This window comes from Sciurus vulgaris, assembly GCF_902686455.1.
Source record: "Sciurus vulgaris genome assembly, chromosome: 10".
Lineage (NCBI taxonomy): Eukaryota > Metazoa > Chordata > Mammalia > Rodentia > Sciuridae > Sciurus > Sciurus vulgaris.
The window spans coordinates 128169282-128192456 of record NC_136470.1 but is presented as its reverse complement, the minus strand read 5'-3'; the positions used below and the strand labels follow the sequence as shown (position 1 = coordinate 128192456).

At 35.0% G+C, this 23175-nt stretch overlaps 1 protein-coding gene across 6 annotated transcripts in view; it reads right to left on the bottom strand.

Moving 5' to 3' along the window:
- RASA2 (RAS p21 protein activator 2) overlaps positions 1-23175 on the bottom strand; it is a gene marked incomplete at its 3' end in the record, with an annotated part of 109828 nt that overhangs the window by 11392 nt on the left and 75261 nt on the right. For 4 of the 6 annotated variants that reach the window (XM_079100375.1, XM_079100377.1, XM_079100379.1 and 1 more), the window contains exons 16-20: positions 19033-19116; positions 18526-18603; positions 15139-15212; positions 14502-14611; positions 518-600 (exon numbers count right to left, since the gene is read on the bottom strand). In XM_079100375.1, coding sequence (XP_078956501.1) covers positions 518-600; positions 14502-14611; positions 15139-15212; positions 18526-18603; positions 19033-19116 — 429 coding nt within the window. The remainder of the gene's footprint in view (positions 1-517; positions 601-14501; positions 14612-15138; positions 15213-18525; positions 18604-19032; positions 19117-23175) is intronic. The other 2 variants (XM_079100376.1, XM_079100378.1) reach the window with 1 other exon arrangement.

Here is a 23175-nt window from a genome sequence, read left to right as displayed (position 1 = left end):
AATTGTTGCTTTTTAAGCAAGTTAGTCTCAAAGACAATCTGAGTTAGATAGTACTAAGCAGTAATATAACACATTGTAATTTCCAGGAGCCACACATGTTGAGAGGAATGGATTTTCATGTAAATAAGAATAAAGGGAGTAAATTTCAGATGGAGAGAAAAGTAGAAGGGAAAGCAGTGGGGAAATACTGAGGAATGAGGACATCATCTTGCTAGCTTGAGTGGATCATGTGTGTTGAGTAGCAGCAGAAGATAAAACAAGACAAACAGGTTGGGATGATATCACTTAGAGACTTGAATGTCATACAGAAAAGTGTAATAGGGAAGTACTGAGAAAAGTTCCTTTAACTTAATAAAGTAGGCAGACTAGACGAGGCATCAATAATGGACAATTTTAAGACTGAGTATGAGGTAGCAAGTTATAAATCATTAATTTTGGTAAATAATAAAATAACATCTTAAAAATATTAAATAATACACATATAGTTTAAAATGCTTTAAATATTTATATAACTTACATTTTTCTTATTGAAAGAGCTCTCTTCCAGTTTTTCCACAGCAAGAATGTTTTTTACTGGAATTGTGTAAATTGCATCTTTGCCTAAATAATAAGACAAAATTAAAAATAATTTCCCATCAGAATTACAAAGGTAAGAAATTAACAGTCTGTAGAGTTTAAGTTCTTCCTCTTGATGGTAGAAATACATATAACCTACAGTAGACTTCTAGATGGTAGGTATTTTTTGTTTTATGAAACAGATTAATTTTGATTATTTTCTATAAATTAATTTCCTTCTTACTTTTTTCAATATAAATTAAAACACTGTCAAGGAAAAATGTGGGAATAAATCTGATCATAATGTAGAAAAGAAGAATGCTACCAATTTAGTAACATTAAATTCTATGGAAACAAATGACTAAATACTAAGCAAGAGAAACCTATTTAAATAGAGGCTGAGACATGGAATTTTCTTTCATGGGAGTTACTACATAAGTACTAAATATGACTACCTAAGCAGATTTTTTTTCTATTTTTCCAGTCTAATATTTAATTAAGAGTAATTTAATTAAGAGTAATTGGGCATGATAGCACTGTGCCTGTAATCCCAGTGACTGGGGAAGTTGAGGCAGGAAGACTGCAAGTTCAAGAATAGCCTCAGCAACTTAGCAAGGTCCTAAGCACCTTGGTTAAGACTATGTTTCAAAATAAAAAATAAAACAGTGTTGGGGATGTAGCTCAGTGAAAGAGTATCCATGGGTTCAATCCCCGGTACCAAAAAGAAAATAAAAAAATGAACCCTCAAAACAATGTTTCTGAACTAAAAAACTGTGTTCATGACCATCACATATTGATTGGTCAGCTGACTAAAGCCTAAAGCCACAAAATTTACTCTAGGAGGTACAGGGACAAAAGCAAAAATTTTATCTGGTGGAATAAATCCTTCAACTAATTTAAGGGTTTAAAAATTCAGGCACAGAAGTTTGAGGTGAAGGAACTCCATTATACTATGGCATAAAATATGAAGCACTGTGATTTCCAATTTACTTGAGAATAAAATACATCTCATACAGTCATAGAAACTACAGGCAAATATAATTCTGCTTGCTGGTCACTGTATAATGCTGTTCTTAGAATATAAAAACTTTTGCTTTTACATCTCCCTCAAGTTTTGTTTTAAAACTTGTGGGTCAAAATGTTGGAGGTTAAGAACTTTACATTTTATATTATTCAATGGATTAGTATAGTTTTTTGGCAAAGAAAATTATTTGGCTAATAAAGAGCTTTTTGTCTCAAAATGAGAGGTTAATATAGAATATATGCTAAGCCAGTTTTCCTGTTATAAAATCTAAAATTTGGGCCATTAAAGAAGTTGTGGGTGTGTATGTGTATTTAAAAAAGATATACTATATACCAAGCACTATTCTAACTGCTCATGATAGAACAGTAAACAGAACACACAAGGTCCCCAATGGAGCTTATGTTTAAATCTGGAAAGACTGATAGAGGACAAATAAATATTAACTAGAGATAAATGCTACAATGATGCGACAGACTGTAATTGTGAAGTTACTTTAAATTGGGTGGTTAGGGAAAACTTCTCTGAGGAAATGGCATTTACATTAGATAAATACCAACCATAAATGCATGGGAAAAATAGGAAATACTATCAGTAAATGTCCTGGAAGCAGAAAAGATAACATGAAGGTGAAGGAGAGAATAACTGCAGGAAGCCACAGCCTGAGTCAAATGTGGGATAAAATGTCTGTAAAAGCAGGAGTGGTTAGGCAGAGTTTTAAGCCCATTAGTGGACACAGACAGATGGAGTGGGAGGGACTCAGTTACATATCAGGATGATTATCAGATGAGCTGCATCTGGAATAGCTGGGTCAAGTGTCCACAAGCTGAAGCAGCAAAGGTGCACAGTGGGCTGCAGAGTGTGATCTCAGAGGCAGCAGGTGACCCTGAGGAGACAAGCAGCAGCACTCCTGCCCATTCCTCAAAACCACGAGGACACTCAAGTAGTTGAATGGATTGTAAAACACAAAGATGAGCAAATTACCAGGACCATAAACAAATAGATGAGGAAAAACATTACTCTGAAGATGAAATGCATGCAATTAAGAGGATAACAACTGAGGAAATCAGGAGTATAAAACACTTGGGGTACAGGCAGAGGAGACACACATCTCTGGGTACTGACAGGACACCACAGAGATTCTAGCCAGAGAATTTAAAAAATTTGCATGTGGACTTGATCTTTGGATTTGCTGAATACACAATATAGACACATACCCTTTCACTGTTGTATTTTTGTCATTTCTGGACAAGTTACAATACTGCATATGGAGGAAGTGTGATGCTCCCAAACACACGCAAGTCCTGTCAGGGCTAACCTCAGTTAGTAGTGCTAACAGAAGTGAGTCCAATGTGAATTAGTAAGATGAAGATTTTACTGAGGAAGCTTCAAAAATACAGAACAAAAGGACAAAGAAGGTAAAAGAGAAAAGTTGGGGTCATAGTGAATGGATTTCAAAGTTTCATTATATGACTAATAATTCAAGAAACAGAATAGAAATTGTTTAGCAGAAAATTACAGGAAATTTCTACCATGAAAAAGGCAGAAATCTTCTGATGGGAAGCATCTATCAAGTACTAAGCAGGATAAAAGGAAAGAGACAGTTAAATTCTGGGCAGCACAATACCTGAACTTAAAGGCAAAAGAATATTCCTAGGAGTTTCTAGAGAGAAGAATTCAAAGACTGAGAATCGCATTGACATAAAAATTCTCATCAGTTAAAATGGAAGCTAGTAAAACAATGGGGCCATACCTTCAAAGTTCTAAGAGAAAAATTATTTTTAAATCCAGTCTATCATTCAAGAGGGTAAAATAGAGACATTTTTATACATGCAAGGACTTGGAAAATTTATCAAAGTCTATGTGAAAAAATCCCTTGAGTAAATACTCCTGTCAAATAATTGAGTCCAGGAAAAAGACAGATATAGTATATAATAAGCAGTGTTGGGCAAAGGAATAGGAAAACTGATAGATGAGAACAGAAAAGTCATGAAAATAATGTAAAAAGGTAAAAGAAACAAAGACCCAAGTATAACAATTCCAGATGACTTCATTACAGAGATATCAGGAAAAGATATCAGCATGATAATATTCTCTCCCAGCTTGAACAGACACGGATTGATGTAGACATTAATATAATCACCTAAGTTTAAATTTCTCTACAATTCAAAATAGAATGTCCATATTCCCTCCTGGGGAGGAGGAGGAGCACATGTGTGCATAAGCACATGCTTAATTATTCCAATAAAAAGGAAGAAAAGAAAAAAAAAAAAAAACCCAATAAACAGAAAACGCCTAAAATAAAATTACAAAATTAGTAATCACAATAAAAATGCCAGTAAATGTCCTACAAAATGACTAAAATCAGGTTTCAGTTAAAATTGTCATCTCTTCAAAAAGAATTACCACATACTGCACTGATCCCACTTCTATGCACGTACCTAAGAGAGCTGAAGACATATATATCTATGCAAAAGCCTGTAAATGAATGTTCACAGCAGCATCATTCATATTTTAACCTAAGTGTCCATCAACTGATAAATCAATAAACCCAATATGTTATATATCTATTCACTAGATTATTATTCAGCCATGAAAGGAATAATTTAGTACTAAAACACTATGTTAAGAAAAAGAATTTGTTACAAAAGGCTGCGTATTGTATGATTTCATTTACATAAAATGACTAGAATAGGCAAATCTCTGGAGACGGAGAGTATATTAGTGATTGCCAGGGGATGGGAGAAGAGAGGAGTAGGGAGGACTTATTGGTAAGTACAGGATTTCTTTCTTGGATGATGAAATGTTCTGGAATTAGTGGTGACTGTACAACTTTATGAATACAGTTATTGCTCAGTATCCATGGGGGCTTGATTCCAGGGTCCCCCACCTCTACCCCCATGAATTCCCAAATCCTTGGATGCTCAAGTTCCTTATATAATATGGCATGGTATTTGCATATAACCTTAATACATCCTCCCATGTACATTGTCATTTCTATTTGTAATACCTAATACTATTCAAAAGTAATCAAAGTAACTGTTACATTGCATCATTTAGGGAATAGTAACAAGGAAAAAAAAGTCTGTACATGTTCAGCACAGATGTAGCATCATAGGTCTAACTACAAGTCTGATTTGTGGTTGGCTAAATCACTGGATGTGGAACCTGGGTATACAGAGGGCTGACTATAAGACGAAAACCAATACATTTTATATTTTTAAAAGAGTGAATTTTATATGTGAACTATTTCTCAAAAAAAATTATTACCAATACAATACTGGCCCCAAGGGACACAACAAAAACAAAATAATCATGATTCTATTTTTGATAATAGTGTAAGAAAGTTGGGTGATTCTGGTTTCACAAAAGGCATATATTAACCAGCTGCACATTATTGTAACAAAATATTTGAGATAGTTAATTTACAAAAAGAAAAGGTTTACTTTGGCTCACAGCTTTGAAGGTTTCAGTCCATAATCAAAGGGCTCCACTGCTTTGGGCCCGTGGTGAGGCAGGGTGTGATGGTTTGGATGTGAGACAATGCAGGAAGGTTCAGAGGAAAAATGACTGGGTTATAAGAGTCTTAACCCAATCATCAAATTAATCCCTCACAGGATTAATGGAAGTGGTAGGGTGTGGCTGGATTAATTGAAGAGGTAAGGTGTGGCTGGAGGAGACTGGAACTGGGGTGTGGCTTTGGGGTATATATTTTGTATCTGGAGAGTCTCTCTCTCTCTCTCTCTCTCTCCCTCCCCTCCCCCCCTCTCTTTCTCTCCCTCTCTTTCTCTCTCTCTTCCTCTCTCCCTGCTTCCTGATGATGCAAGCTGCTTTCCTCTGCCATGATGTTCATGATGCCAGAACATCACCATGATGTTCTGCCTCACTTGGAGTCCCGAGGAATGGAGCCAGCCTTCTTTGGACTAAGACCTCTGAAACCGTGAGTCCTTGAATAAATCTTTCCTTTCTACAGTTGTGCTGGTTGGGTCATTTAGTCACAGATGTGAAAAATCTGACACAGGCATCATGGCAGGAGTGTGGTGGAGCAACACTGCTCACTTCATGGCCAGGGACTAGAGGGAGACCAGGGCCCTTCAAGGGTATGCCTACAGTGACCCAAAGACCTCCCACAGGGTTCTAACTCCTATGGCTCTAACACCTCCCAAGAGGACCACCCAGGGGACCAATGTCTTAACACATGGACTTTTGGAGGACATTTATTCAAACCACAGCAGCAAGTACAAAACTGGGCAAATCACTGAAAACGACCAAGGGCAGACAACAATCTGAGACGTGCTTACTCATGAAAAACTGCACAGCGTAAGAGTTCTTGGTCTTTTGGTCCCGGGGTGTTTTCCTATCCCCAGCTCTGGCAGTGAAAAAAAAAGTTTTACTGTCCGGAGGCACAGATTCAGGATGAAATCCTGGGAGCAAGAGAGCTCTGGAAGGCTGAGATGATAAAAAACTGTCCAGATGTCTGACTTATGACTCAAGTATGTATGTACGTAAAGTACCCTAGGTAATCTGACAAAATTGAAAATCTGGAGGGACTTGTGAATGTGTTGACTTTGAATATTTTCTACAGCTCAGACAAACCTAAGGTGACAGGGTGTGAACCTTTGAGGTATATAAGCTTTCTGCTCAAATCATTTGTTGGTCTCTAAACTGTGCAAGTTCAGGTGAGAGCCCTGGGAGCTGGCCAGGCCAGGGTTGGGTGGGGGAAGTTTAAGCAGACACACCAGTAGCCACACACAGGGAAGACCTTACAGTTTCAGTGTAGGCAAGCCTTCAAACTCATGAACAGAATTGGGACATACTGGAATATATTATCTATAATGTCCACTTTTTACCTAAAAAAAAAAAGACATGGAAAGAAACAGGAAAATGTGACCCATAACCTGGGGAAGAAAGCAGCCAACTGAAACAACTCTGACATAGATGTTAAATTTAACAGGCAAAGACTTCAAAGCAGCTACTCTAAAAACATGTTCAAGTAATTCAGGGAAAATATGCTAATAATGACTGAACACATATAAACTCTCAATGGAAAAATGTAAACTGTATTTAAAAAAATTTAAACTGTAGAGCTGAAAAGTATAATAAATGAAACATTTACATGAACTTAAAAAAGAGAAAAATGAATTGAGTTTCAAGTCTGTGAGACAATATTAAGAAAATCAGCATAAACATAATTGTTGCTCTAGAAGGAGAGAAAAGGGGAAGAAAAAAATTATTTGAGGAAATAAGCAAAAAACTCCCCAAATTTGGTGAAAATTAGCTTCGTGTTCAAAAACAAACAAAACCCCCCAATTTTTGACAAATTAGAACCACCATATTTTATGCCCATCATATTAACCACCAATACCACCATCATCATCAACAAAAAGGAAGGAAAGAAGAAAAAGAAAAAGTGATAATATCAGGAAGAGAGAAAGTCCAGGAGAGTTTTTATTTTCAATGAAATCCAACTTAAATTTTTTAGGAAAAAACATCAGTACTTTCAATACCCTCCTTAAGAAATTCTTGCACATCCCATGGCTGCAAATTCTACTGAATTGCTTCCATACCTTTGTTGAAACATTGTCAAAACTGAATTGATAATGTTTTTTTTCTGGACACTCCTGTCAGTTTACTGATCTCCCTGTTATGCTAAAGCTACAAAGGTACCACAGTCTTCATGACAGCCCTGATTATGAGTTTGGAAATTAGTCCTAGACCTTTGTTCCACCTTTTTGACATTGTTTTTTCTGTTAGTTTTTCTAAGTGTTTTAGAGTGTTTTGGAACTGCTATTGAAAAGAATATAATTAAAAAATTTTGCTCTCTGCTGCTAGTTAATAAAAATACAATTGATTTGTGTAATTTTGAATCTCAAAGTTTTACAAAATTTATTTTTTAGTCCAAGAAGCTGTTCTGTGGATTCTTTAAGATTTTGCAAGTAACTGCCTTTTCTTGGCTGAAATCTCCAGTAAAATGTTGAACAGACTTTAACAAGGTGGATAATCCTTGCTTTGTTAAGTCCAGATTACATACACCTTTGATCAGATTAAGGGTTATCTTCTAGACGTTATTGAGTTTTTTATTTTAAATCATAAACAGGTTAAATATTGTCAAAGAACTTTTTATGAACAGAGATAATTACATGGTTTATTTCTTTCAGTACGTTAATATGAATTATATGAACTGGTTTTCAGATATTTAACTTTGCATTCTTAGGACAAACTCTACTTGGTTATGATGTATTATCTGGATTTGATTCATCCTATGTATTTTTTCTCATAAAATCTTTGGTTTTAGTATCAGAATTACGCAGTCTTCAAAAGATGAGTTCATAAGTATTTTTTTCCTTTTGGTACTAGGGATTGAACCCAGGGGTGCTTAACCACTGAGCCACATCCCATTCCTTTTTAATATTTAATTAGAGACAGGGTCTTGCTTAGTTGCTCATGCTAAAGTTGCTGAGCTGGCCTTGAACCTGTGATCCTGCCTCAGCCTCCCAAGTGCCTGGGATTACAGATGTGTGCCATGCTCAGCTTTTCCTTCTATTTTCTAAGAGTTTTGTGTTTGAGGTTGAAATTATTTCTTCTTTAAGTAACTGGCCAACTTTGCCAGTAAAGCTATCTCAACTGGAGTTATTTTTTAAATCACAAATTACTTCAAACACAGAGGGCTTTTCAGATGTCCTACTTTTGCTTGTTTCAGTTCTGATAAGCTATGTTTTTCTAGGAATTGGTCTATCCATGGGAATTGGCAAATTTATTGATAGAAAGTTGCTCAAAACAGTTATTAGTTTTTTAATGTCATTAGGATCTGTAATAATAAGGAAAAATCTTCTAAGTGCAGGAACAAAAGACAGGTTACATGTAGGGGAACGACAGTACAGTTGACAGCTAACTTCACATAGGAAGTCACCAAACTTTAAAATTTTGAAGGAAAAAAGTTCTCAACCTAGAATTATCCTAATGAAAACTTTCTTCAAATATGAAAACATCCTTTAGTTATATAAGAGAGACTGAGAGACTTCATTGTCAACAGGTATCATGATAGGAAATGCTAAAGGAGATTCTTCATGCTGAAGGGAAATAATACCAAATGGAAACTTAGGTCTATAAGAAGCAATGAAGAACACGAGAAACAGTAAATATGTCGATAAATGCAAGAATTACTTTCTCTTTTCTCAGTTCTTCAAAAACAACTTTTTAATGTAAAATTTATAATGCTGAGTTGTAGGTTTTATAGCATATCTCAATATAAAATGTATGACAATAGTAGCACAAATGAAGGGGATGAAGTAAATTATTTTAAGGGTCTTATATTTATGAAGGGTCACAAATATAATTTTAAGAAGACTGATGAGTTAAGGCTGTATATTAAATAACAGACACTTAAGAGGAAAAAAAACTGCATATAACTAACCAGTCCTTTCTTCCCACCCCCAAAATAATAAAAATGGCAAGAAAGAAAGAATAAAGGACCAAAAATCAGAAGGGGAAAATAGAAAACAAATAGTACAATAATGGCTTAAACCCAACTTTATCAATAATTATCAATAATGAACTGTATTTGATAATTAAAAACTGACTAGATTTTTTAAAAAGCAAGATCCAATAGTATATAAAACAAACAGCACAATAATGGCTTAAACCCAACTTTATCAATAATTATTAATAATGAACTGTATTTGATAATTAAAAACTGACTAGATTTTTTAAAAAGCAAGATCCAATAGTATACTTTCTATAATGTATGACTTTAAATATAAAAGTATAGGTAAGATGAAAGTAACTGGATGGGAAAAGACATGATGTAAACTTAGCACTAATCCTAGAAAAAGTAGTCTTCAAGACAACTTTTACCAGAAAAGTAAAAGTAAAGTTCATAACAAAAAGAGCACTTCTGAGGAAGGCATAATGATCCAAAATGTTTGTGTACCTAATAATAAATTCAGTGCAGTTGGAGGAGAGATACAGAATTGAAATAGGCAAATCCACAGAGTTGAATATTTTGATATTTTTTCTTTCAGTAATTGACAGAATAGGCTAGGAAAATCTACTTAAATAAATTTAAAACAATATGCTGAATCAACTTGATCTAATTTACATTTATGTAACATTACATCAAATAAATAAAGAACACGTCCTTTTCCTGTACATACATCAAGCTAGACCACATACTGAGTCATAAGTCTAGTAAACATCAAAAGGTGGATATTATGCAAAATAAGTTTTCTGACCACAACAGTTAATAAGTTTATAGTATCTAGAAAATCCTTCAGATATTTGGAAATTAAATAAACTGAGTAGCTGGGATTACAGGCCATCATGCCTGACAATACTTGGTTATTAATCCTGGGAGAGTCTTTACTCCTAAATCACCACCATTTTAAGATTTCCATGAAAATCCTGGGGTGTTTACTAAATTTTCTAAGTAAAATTCCAAAGTCTATCTCCCCTGAGGAGGACAAAAGCTGAAATCTGTGCTCATCTTTTTAAATTTTTCAGTTATAGCCTCTCTGGTGTTTCCCTTTGCATGAGCAAACTACATGTCAGCTGAGGATTTCTGATGCAGATTGAATGGCTCCTCCCCTCCTCTCCTCCATTTCCAGGCTGTCTGCCAGCCCTGAACTCCATCCTCTGATACTCAAACCAATAAAACTGCAGGTTTCTGCTTGAATTTTAGCCACTCCACACTGCAAGGGCTAGAAGTGATTTTGCTGACATGGGAACACAGTGACTACGTAGGCTGGAAGTGATTTTGTGGGTGTGGGGAAGGGTGTGCACAACCCATGCTCAGTTTCATGTATTGATTTTAAAAAAGACAACATCATCCCTCTAGTTCTTGATGTCCAAATCCTTGAGGTTATCCTTGACTCGCCTCTCTCGCTCCTAGCATCTAGTCCTCCATCAAATCTTGTGAGGACTACTTTTAAAGAGACTGGAAATGGGACTCATTTTACCACTTCCACTACAACCAACTGGTTCAAGCTATTATATTCTCTCCCCTGTATTATTGTACTAGTAACAGGTTTTCCAAAAGTAGATATCTGATCAAATTATATAGAAAGGAATTTCAAAGATAAATTTGTTAATAATCTATTATTAGTATGCTTAGTAAAAACTTCAGAAATTTAGAGGTGTGGTTTTCAAAGTAATTCAGATGATAGCACATCTGAAAGACGTGTTGTTCTCTGAAGAACATTTACTAAATGCCTTTATGCCCCCAGTACTATGGTCCTTACCACTGAGGATGCTAAAAGACTAGGGGAAGAGACCAACAAAAGTAATGACTATCCTGAGCCAGATGTTATTGCTAAGGCGGCTAAGAAAGTATAATAAAGGAATAGCTACACTGAGGTGGCTATAGGTTTAAAACAACATCTATAAAGAGCTGACAATCTGAGGTTTAAAGGACATCAGATTACACAAGGGAAGAAGGAAAAAAAGGGACTTCTAGATAGAGTACATGCAGAAGCATGAATGTAAAAAACCCAACTAAAGGAAGTATAAGAGTCAGTTTGGTGTAGTCACATATGAAAAATGCAAAAAATGAGAATGGATAATTCACAAAGACACTAGAATAAAAATAACTCAATCTCAGCATACAACTGGGAGAATTTTTCCTTGTAGAATATGACTACATTATACTAATATAAAACCATAATCATAAGCATAAGCAACTAATCAACAAAAAGCTGTCAAGTAATCAGATTGTTTGATTAACACTTATTTGCCACACATTAATCTAACTGTCCTGAAGATAATTTGCTTACTATTGCTTATTAGTAACTGTGTAAGTGGACATCAAAAATTTAATAGTTTATTGGATAAAAATCCTTAACGAGAAAATTCTATTAATTCATTTTCAAGCAAACTGGAAAGAGACCACGTTATTTGATTCTTTGAGGTAGAAATATTGATTCAGAATAATATTGTTTAGCAGGAGACTGAGTAAAACATTCAATGATTTAGAACTATGTTATAAAAAACTTGGGAAGCATTCTCAGACACCCAAGTTTCACAGTAAATGTAGCAAGAGATTAACTGGCACATGAGCTATCTAGATAAAAGCAAGGAAACAGGAAGTAAGCAAAACATCTGCTGAACAACCAGGAAATGCAAAGCCCATGCACTTTATTCATAGAGGAAAGTCCTACTGGCTTCACTGGAAGTCTTGTGATCTTTTGCATAATTTTAACAAACATAGTTCAGGCACCCTCATTTATAGAAACTTAGCAGCTTGTGAAGACTAATGATGAGGATGGGAGTAAGATGCTATATAATGGTTCACTGCAAAAGCAGAGCAGTCCAAGTCATTTAGCTGGGGAGTAAAGGCATTTAGATGGATTAAACAGCTATACACACCCCTAAGAAGCCTTGAAACTATCACTAAATCAGAATACCACATAATAATATTATCAATGACAGCCCCAAATCAACTAGAAAAAGTAAACTTACGTTCAATGAATTCTTTTTTAGAAGGTAGGAAAGAACATAATACAGTTTGAAAAAAAATTCATCAAAATAGTTAAAACGAATGCACGGATGCTTAACTGTAGGCTTTGGGAAATAATCTCCAAACCTCTTATGTCTCATTCCTCCAACACGAAAACAGTGCAGCCCCAATGTGTCTACTTTATACCAACAGTGGTCTAATCCTATAAAATTTTATCCTCTTAACCACTGGATAGAACAGTGATTTAAACCTAAGAACTATGGATAGACTTTGGGCCTATGAACTCCATGAAACTCTATGCAAAATTTTGTGTCTATGTTGTACATTCAGTTTTCTAGAAGACAGGGCCCATAGCTATCATCCAATTCTTAAAGGAGATTATAAAAAAGACTTTAGAATATTGGTTTAGATTAGAAAATGCTTTAAGTGAGGAAAAAGTAACTCATTTACATAATTGGCACCTATGCTAGTTACAGGTGAGAACATAATCAATATAAGCTGTAATTTCTAAAACATTTGAAATATCCTATCTGAAATGGCAACTATGTATCCTACTGATCTTTAATGGTCCTACTTACTATGTATATGCTATAAGAAATAGGGCGTCTAAAAATACAATGCATTTTTTTTTTTTACTAATACAATTGGACATATAATTCTGGCTAAGTTGTTCCTAAAGAATTATGGAACAAAATTTTTTTTCTTAGCACATGCCTGTAGACCCAGCTACTTTGGAGGCTGAGGGAGGAGCATCATTTGAACCCAGGAGTTTGGGATCAGCCTGGGAAACACAGCAAGACTCGGTTTCTTTTATTTTTTTCTTCTTATTCTTCTATTCAAGAATCTCTGGTGAAGCAGTCTACTTAACTGTGCCTACAGTCTCTTCAAAAGATGTTTGTTATCATTCTAGAATTTATAGTGGAAGCTCTGTTAACAGATCTTTAAGAGATTCAATGGATTAACTATGATTCTTCACTTCCTCTGTAAAAACTCCTGAGAGATGGCTCATGAGATGCTCAATGTTTGTGATTGATAGGCTATTCTGTTATGCGTACACCTTTCTGCTTCCATTGGTTAGGCTGTTCTGCCTACCAATCGAGTCCACTGGATCTGTTTCCAAAACTACACCAGTTCTCCATATTGTAAATGTAATTTACTTACATATTACATAAAGTAACAAAATAAGTGTCTCTACTAATAAGTTTATCATTTATTTGAAAATCGGGAAAAGACTTTTTTGAAAAGCCTTCACAAAAGAAGACCCAAACCTATAGAAATAAAGCTTATCTATGTAGGGGTGAGAAAGAAGGCAGGAAGTTTAGGGTGACTATCTGGAAAATCTAAAAGGATTTTGTATTCGAATTATCTTTTAGATACCTAAGATTTAGATTCACTTTGGAAAAAAAAAAAAACAACTTGAAAATTGAAGCATTAGTAGTATAATTACACAAAAAAGACAAAAGAGGAAATATAATCTATACCACCATATTCAAAGAAAAGACCTGGGTTCTTTATCAAAAGATTGGTAAACAAATATATAGGTTGAGGTCCTGGATCCAATCCCCAGCAACACACACACACACACACACACACACACATACATACCACACAGAAAACCAAAACCAAACAAAACCCTCAAATTTTATAAATACTAAGGATATGTATGCATATATATATATATATATATATATTTTTTTTTAATGATTTACTCACCTTCTTAGTTAAGTGAATATCTCTGGATACTGATCACTTTGGATAAATGAGATTCTAACTCTTTGTGATCTAGGCCCTTGACACTAAATTCTTATTGCTAAAATATCAGTAACTAATGGCATACATGTACATAATGCTTTAATTGTAGACAACGCTTTGCCCACTGAGGGACAAACTGCCTCTCTATAGCTCTCAAATCACACTGTAGAAAGACAGCTTTCTTAACCCTAATAGCCCATTTGTGACAACAGCCTTTTTACGAGGCAAACTATTAAATCTTCCATCTTGTGTTAGGCTGGTCAATAGCCTACAATGAATCTGACAATTGTTCAGGGTCACAATCTATGGTAAGACTGCAGTAAATTTTAGCTGGTGTCTTCTAAAATAGTTGCAGAAAAAGTCTTGCTAATTAGATAGTGAATCCTACTGATTTGGCTCTGAAAGTCAAAGGAATTTCCAAGTCCTAAGGATTGTTGTTCCTTCTATACTGACTGCAACAACAGGGATTTACCAGATATTTTAGAAAACAGAACACATTGAAAAAATGTCATTCTTAGTGACACAAGTAATCCAATGTGTGCAAAAAACAAAATTTACATGGTGTCACTTGTCAAGTATGTATTTTATTCTTTATATCACCAGGAGAAACTATACACAATTACAACTGTGAACAAATTCACTAGTCAGTCACATTAAGAAACAAAAAGGAAAGCTTCACTGAGAATCGAAGGAAAAAAACCCAGAATAAAGCATAAACACAACTACCTGGCTGCTTGTGGTAGGTGAGCTCCCTGCTGGTTAAGCAGAACCACCGTTTCTTGAAATTCTTTTTTCCAATCCGAGTTCTACCCTGAGCTCTTTTGTACATTTCACTGTCGGAACAACAGATGTAAAAATTTAGCTATAAAAATTAATATAGTCCATATATAACAAAGAATAATCTTTAAAAGACATAACTAGTTGTGTAAAAATACAACAAATATATGACACTATCTTTGCTATTTATGATTCCTATATTTGTTTTGGTTGTACTAAGGGAATAAAGTCTTTAATTAACATAGTATTTAAAATTATGCTATACAGAATAAAAAAAAGGGCCAAATAAGGAAACCCCCCTCCCCTTAAATTCCAATAATGACTAGCCTACTTAAAACTGAATACCTGTAACAACACAGGACTCTAATACCCATCTAACTGCAACAACACAGGACTGTTATGGACAGGAAGTTGTGTCCCTCTGACGATTTGAAGGACAGTGAGGGTGACTTACCTGACTGATGTGACCTAGGCAGTCCTAGCATAGAACAAAAACTCAGATTTCCTCATTCCCAGACCCATGCTCTTTGTACTTAATGTTTATACTGAAACATGACTTTCACATCTAGTTTCATTCAATTACCCTTCTTTCAGGTGCACAGGCTCACTTGTACCACTGGACTCTTTAGTTTCAGTAGATGAAATTTCATCTAAGAACTAAACAGAGAAATGGGCAAATATTACACTGTGCAATAAGGTATATAAAAAAATTTCAGTTTGATTTCCATGCCATTGATTATATTGGAAACTTGGGACTTAATGGGCTTATATTCTTTTACTCTCAAAAGTGTCCTGGTACAGACACCAAATTATATGGTTATTGTATACACAGAACTCCCCAAGTTTTCATCCCACAGATGCAAGGTTGGTTAAATATCCAGAAATCAATAAGTGTAATTCATCACATCAATAGACTTAAAGACAAGAATCACATGATTATCTCAACAGATGCAGAAAAAACATTTGACAAAATATAGCACCCATTTGTGATTAAAACACAAGAAAAAATAGGAATAAAAGGATTATACCTCAACATTGTAAAAGTTATATATGACAAATCCAAGGCTGACATCATTCTAAATGGAGGAAACTGAAAACATTACTTCTAAAAACAGGAGCAAGACAGGGATACCCACTTTCACCACTTCCATTCAACATAGTCCTCAAATCTCTAGCCAGAGCAATTCGGTTAAAGAATAAAATAAAAGGGATACGAATAGGAAAAGAAGAGCTAAAACTAGCTCTGTTTGCCAATGACAGTATCCTATATTTAGCAGACTCAAAATATTTCATCAGAAAAATTCTAGAACTCATAAACAAATTAAGTAGCAGGATACAAAATTAAAACTTATAAATCAATTGTGTTCCTATACTCCAAGGATGAATCAGCTGAAAGAGAAATTAGGAAAACCATTCCATTCACAATAGCCTCAAAAAGTCCACAAACCCCACAAAACCCTGGGAACAAAAGCAATGAAAGACCTCTACAATGAAAGTTACAGAACACTAAAGAAAGAAATTGAGGGACATCTTAGAAGATAGAAAGACTTTCCAGGTTCTTGAATAGCCAGAATTAATAGTCAAAATGGCCATACTACCAAAAGTGCTATACAGATTCAATGAAATTCCCATCAAAATTCCAATGACTTTCTGCATGAAAACAGAAAAAAGCACTCATGAAATTCATCAGGAAAAACAAAAGGCCCATAGTAGCCAAAGCAATCCTTAGCAAGAAAAGCAAAGCAGAAGGCATCACAATACCTAAAATTAGACTATAAAGCTATAGTAACAAAAATGGCATCAAAACAAGCAAGTAGACCAATGCAACAGAATAAAAGAAACAGAGACAAACCCACAAAAATACAGTTACCTCATACCAGAAAAAAAGGGCCAACAACATACATTGGAGAACTGAGCATTTTCAACAAATGGTACTGGGAAAACTGGAAATCCATGTGTAGCAAAATTACATCAAACCTCTATCTCTCATCCCGCCTCAAACTCAGCTCAAAGTGGATCAAGGACTTAGGTATTAAACCAGAAACCCTGCTCATACTAGGAGAAAAGGTAGGCCCAATTCTACATCATAGGAGCACAGGAACTGACTTCCTCAATAAGACCTCTAAAGCACAAGAAGTAAAATCAATAATCAATAAATGGGATGGCATCAAATGAAAAAGCTTCTTCACAGCAAGGGAAACAAGAGTGTGAGGAGAGAACCTACAGAATAGGAGAAAATCTTAACCACCTGTACCTCAGACAGAGCATTAATTTGCAGGATACAGAAAGAACTGAAAACACTTAACACCAAGAGAACACCAAATAACCCAATCAACAAATGGGCAAAGGAACTGCACAGACACTTCACAGAAGAAATACAAATAAATGGTCAACAAATGTATGAAAAAATACTCAACATCTCTAGCAATCAGAAAAATGCAAATTAAAACTACACTGAGATTTCACCTCACTCCAGTCAGAATGGCAATTATCACCAATACAAGCAACAATAAATGTTGGTGAGGATGTAGGGGAAAAGGTGCACTCATACATTGCTGGTGGGTCTGCAGATTGGTGCAACCACTCTGGAAAGCAGTATGGAGATTCCTCAGAAAACTTGGAATGGACCCACCATTTGATCCAGTTACCCAACTCCTTGCTTTATACACAAAGGACTTAAAATCAGCATACTAGAGCAGTTCCATTCACAATAGCTAAGCTATGGAACTGACTTAGGTGCCATTCAACAAATGGATGGATAAAAAAAGTATGATATTTATACACACAAAGGAGTATTACTCAGCCATAAAGAACAAAGATATCTGACAGTAAATGGCTGAAACTGGAGAATACTATACTAAGTGAAATAAGTCAGTTTTAAAAAACCAAAGGCCAAATGTTCTCTCTGATACGTGGATGCTAACCACAACAAGCAAGGATGGGGAGGGGAAGAATAGAAGTTCATTGTATTAGACAAAGGGGAATGAAGGAAAGGGAGGAGGGAAGGGAATAAGAAAGAGTAGAGTGAATCAGACATAACTTTCCTATGCTCATATATGAATACACAACCAGTGTAACTTCATATGATGTACAATCACAAGAATAGAATCCTAATTAGAATAAGTTATATTCCATGTATGTCAAAATACACTCTACTGTCAAGTATATCTAAAAAGAGTAAATAAACAATGCATACATACTTGCATAAAAAACTCAAGAAACTAAAGACCCTTTCAAAACATTCTCAACTTTGAAGCACATAGTTTTTTTACGTTTTAGCCCTCATATTAGGATAGTATATACTATAGTTGTCTGAATATTTTAATTTTTTTGTAACATCAATCTAATTACTGCCACAAATCTGTTACTCATTAAATGTCCAATAATTCTTTTTTTTCTTATTGTAATTAAATATGCCCCAATAGGCACATTAGGCCTTTAACTCTAGACCATGGATTCCCAACTGGAGGCAATTTTATTCTTCAGAGACACTTGGAAATATCTGGAGCATTTCTGGTTGTCAAAACCAGGGATATACTACTGACATCTAATTCAGGCATGTTGCTAAATATCCTATAATGAATAGGTCAGTCCTATACAATCAAGAATTATCTGGCTCCAAATAATGTTACTATCAAGAAACCTTAACTAGAGAAATTTTATATTTTGTGGCAATAGTAGCTGTTCCGAGAACATTTTTAGACACTTTTTTAGCTATAAACCCATAGCTTTTTTTTTTTTCTTTTTCTTCTTTTTTTGCAATACTGGGAATTAAACCCAGGGCCTTCTGCATGTTAGATGTGCTACCACTCACTAAGCCACTCCACCCCCCAGCAAAACCCATAGCTTTCTATGAAGAAAGGAGGGGATCGTCTTTTTGATGGACAGTTTAAACATTCTTTTTTAAGTTGGAGGTTGACTCCTAGAAACAATATGAAATACTAATATTCTCAGAATTTAAAAAACATACCTTTTTAACTGCTACAATGTATCCTTCTTCTTGAAACATTTTGAAAAATTCACACATGAATGTCTCTTTGAAACTTGACTAAGAAAAAACACAAGAGAATTTATGTATGTTAAGTAGAGAACTAAGAAAATAATACTTTATTTTTAAGCTGAGGATCAAAGGTTGAAAGGATTGATTATATATTTTCAGAGTAATTGGGATAGAAGCTGAGGACTTATTTTAAAGGTTGAAGGTAATTATGGCATAGATGGACAGATAATCAGATTGCTTCTCCAGTTTCTTACTGAACATCTCCCTGCTCAGGTGTGTCTGGATGAGTAAAACTGTCCTTTTTAATGTGACTAAAATGCGATATCTACCTAAAAGATAACTAGTGCACCTATCTGTATATGTTTGTTTTTTTCCCCTCCCTGGTTTTGTTTTTAATATGGAAGAAGGTAGGTGAAGAAGGAATTATAGGATACAACGATATTTAGAAGTGTGAAAATAAAATATCTAAAGACTTACCTTGCTTTTGGAAAGGCTCCCCCAGCTTCCCAAAGTTTGAATAGTTTTTGAGATGAGAGTTAATGTCCTAATTGTTTGTGCATCCTAGAGAATTCAAAAAGACCAAAATTCTTGTTAAGTTTTCAAGAAACACAATTTATATAAGTAGTAGAGTAGAGAGAATGGGCTATTTGTCTCTAAAACAGTGACTCAAAAATGTTCATTCAAATCACCAGCATGGATAGAACCTGGTCAAGGCTGCACACAACTCACTGGACTAAGGAATTAGGAGACTAAAGAAGTCACGTGTAACTGAAAACTCCTCTGGAATTAATCGTATTTAATGATTGATGTGTTACTTCGGAAAGCCATGATTCAACCAATACTATATATAAATTACTTTGTACAGAGTGGAAAGTATCTACCTGATAAATCATATTCGCTTTTGGAATGCTGGATTTATCTACCTTTTTCTACCTTATAACTTAAAAGAGTAGTTTCCAAATTTTCTGAGCTCAATCCACTTAGCATTTTCAATAATTTACATGGCTTCTGCAATCAACTCTTCACCATGAAAGCGAAGACATAAAGCTGGACTAGAAAGTGAGTAGTCACTCCTTTCACTTAGGATCTTACTAGAGGTAACTATCTGCATCTATTATCCAGGGTGTTTTTATAGACCTAATCTCCCTGAAAAAAGTAAATGTAAATAAAATGGATTGAATGGTATTCTATCATGAGTTTTGTTTTTTGTGGAGCTGGGGCCTCACACTTGCTAGGCAAGGGCTCTACCACTGAGCCTCTTCTCATAAGCCATTGTTTATTTTTATAAACTGAGGTATGATTCACAAATAGTGAAGTGAAGGTCTTAGATATATAGCCTCCTGAGTTTTCACCAATCCACACAGCAGTGTAACCAACTACACACACCACCAGGACACAGACCGTTTTTCTTTGTTTTAGGATTCAAAATAAACAATACCTTCCATCAAAAGAAAATCCAGAAAAATTTAGACAAAGTTTAATTTTTAGTTGACATTCCTTAATTTTTTACTATCCCCACAATGAAAACAGGCAGTGAATATGAAGGAGAAGAAAGAACCAAGATGTGAGGCAATCTGGAAAAGAAGGAATATCTGGGAAATGACCACTATAAGATACTTACAAAACAGTTACAGACGTGGATTAAGGTTAATCACAAAATACTTTAGTTGGAACACCCAGGATTCCATTATATCTATGAAAGGTCCCTACAATTTTCTGCCTTTTAATAAAGTAATATTCTTCATTTGTCCTGGTAAATTGAATTTGAATTGAATGTCACTAAGACTTCTCCAGCCAAATTTGGTTTTAAATTCAGTGATCTAGATTACTTCGTCCTTGAATTAGTGAAAGGGAACAAAACATATTTTTTTCCATTTCAGGACAGCAGAAGCTTGTTTACATCAACATGATCTTCCATACTATTAGACGATTATGTCATTCCACTGCTGTTGATTCCTGGTGTACTCTCTGTATAAGATGTACTAAAATTTTCCCTTCATATAATTTTTCATAGACTAGTCATGGATGATCAGGATCTACCTACTCATCTGGCACCTAGTCCACACCCTGGCACTGGCACTCAGTAGATGCTACATAACATTTATTAAATTAAAATGTTGAATTTCTCACCTCAAACTTACCTAGCAACCATTCTCCTATCTTTTTTCCTTGTATTAGGTTAAAGCATATGAAAGTGCTATTATGTGTCTATTTCTGGTCTACAAAAACATTTTCATATGGTTCACCATAATCTTTCAATCTTTTCTCCAAGGTTAACTTTATTGCCTTTTCTTTTAAAGACACTCTTTCTGAATCCTATGGGACAGTGATCTGGTAGTAGACCCCTTCTCTCTTCTTCAATCTCTCCCTTTTGATGGTCTCTTCCCCTTTATTTAAACCACACTCATCATTTGACAAGCTCCTGCAATCTTTCATTTATCATTTACTCATTGAGCATTTACTTGTCTAGACACTGTGCCATGTGTTTAAGACACAGAAGTCTGAAAAAGACCCAGCTCTGCTCTTCCTGATTAACAGTCCACATGTGGAGATTATACACAGATGTTCATATAACAGCATGAAAAATGTCATGACTAGGGATGCCACAGGATGCTATTGGCACAAGACAGGCACATAACCAAATTAGCAAGTTGAAGGAGTCTGCCTTGGTTGGGTCTTAAAAAGGAGCTATGAATGAGAGAACGGGAGTAGAGAAGGAAAGAATGAGATGGAGGGACCAGTCAAGTTCTTTTCTTCTTTTTGCCATTAAACTTCTCAAAAGTGATCCACCATGTCAAAGTTAATATCACTCATAAATTTTAAAAGATCATATTTATCTATATGTACACACACACATGCACACACACACATGCACATTCCTGAATCTGTCTTTTAGCAGCAGGGGAAGCTCACTTTTGATATATTTCCTAGGATAAACTGTATCTATCTACTTATTCTTTCATCTTCTGCAATTTGATTTGCTTTTCTTTTCTATTAAAACTACTTTCTCACAATTCAAAGAATTTCTAAGAAAAATCCACCAACTTTTCATCAGTTCTCCTAACTATTCAGTACCCTTCAATACTGGTCTTGAAAATGTATCACCCCCAGGTCACTGAGATCATTCATTGCCTGCTCCCAAGTTTCTATAGCAGAATCAACTGATCTAAACTCCTTACTTGGTACTAATCAGGTGCTAGCTTTAAATTTATGTATGAAGCTTTAGATTATGTATCTTATGCATTGTCCTATTTGGACAATTAACTCAAAGGTTCTTAAAAAGCAAGAAGGTCATCCTAGCCTCACCAGAAATGACTAAAGAAAGAAAAAAAGAAAAAAGTTGGAATAAAATTAGAGATTAAGCAAATAATAAAATCATACAACAGTTTTGAAGCAGACTCTCTGGCATACTGAATGGAAAACGGTGATCTAAAACACAGTCTATGATTAAAAGGATTTAATTTCAACATATGTTATAGGAGTCAGGAATTCCAAGTCTAAGTACAAGGCAGAGTCACAAGTACAGAGGTGGGAGTTCTGTTTATGAACAAAATGCTGCTACCAAGTTTCACAGTCCCAGAGGTCTACACAACTTAAGTAACAGAGGAACAGAGAGGACAGCCCTGTGAACAAAGGTCCACTCTCTGTTATTACTACACAGAACACTTGTCCTCTGGCAAGAAAGGCTGTGCTGCTGCCACTGCAATGTGGTTCTACTCACTTCTCACAAGGTTAAATGAATGGCCGAGGTCGTGAAGCTGCCCAGAAAGAATGATTACTCAACTCTAAAACTTACATGTCTTCCCTACATTGTATTACTTAATAAGCAATTCTTCTGGACTGTGAAATTCCTAAGGGTATTGCCAGTGCTGAGTACAGTGTTTAATACAGCATGAGTACTTAAATCTGTCTGCTTTAGAGGTTGGAAGAAATAGGGTTAAAAACTCAGACTGAAGATTGAGTTAGAATCCTATTTATTTCAGTTCAAATTGAGTAAGATCCAATCAGTTATTAATTGTGTGATCCTGAAGAAATTACTGTATTGTGATTTCCTTACTTGTACCTGGGTATGATAAAAGAATTTATCCTAGGGTTACTAGGAGAACTAAAGCGGTTAGAACAGGCAGAGCAGACAGCAAGCACTAAATAATGCTACATATTATATGTTATACAAATCAGCAACCAAAAGCAGTAAGACAAGACTATAAAATATCTGGAACAAAAAAGGTTAAAAAATCAGCAAAAACACACATAAGAAGGAAACAAACAAAGCACATATAATAAAGAATTTTGAAATACCAAGAAATAAACATACAAATTTACACAGTGAAGATTTAGATTTAGGTAACTGAGTAAGACCTCAGAACAAAAAGATTATAAGCTTTAAAAAATTTAAATCTCCTATATTTACAATATGACCTCAGGTAAATAAAAATACGGAGCTACCAAATTATGTTCCAATAAAAGTTCCTATGTCTTTCAAAAATGAGGCTGTTTAAATTTCTGTGAGATTTTTAAATATCCACAAGATTAAACTATTTCAATAAACCGGGAAAGCAATTTCTGTTAACAACCTCTCAAAACCACCACCACCACCTCCAAAATGAAATCCATAAATAA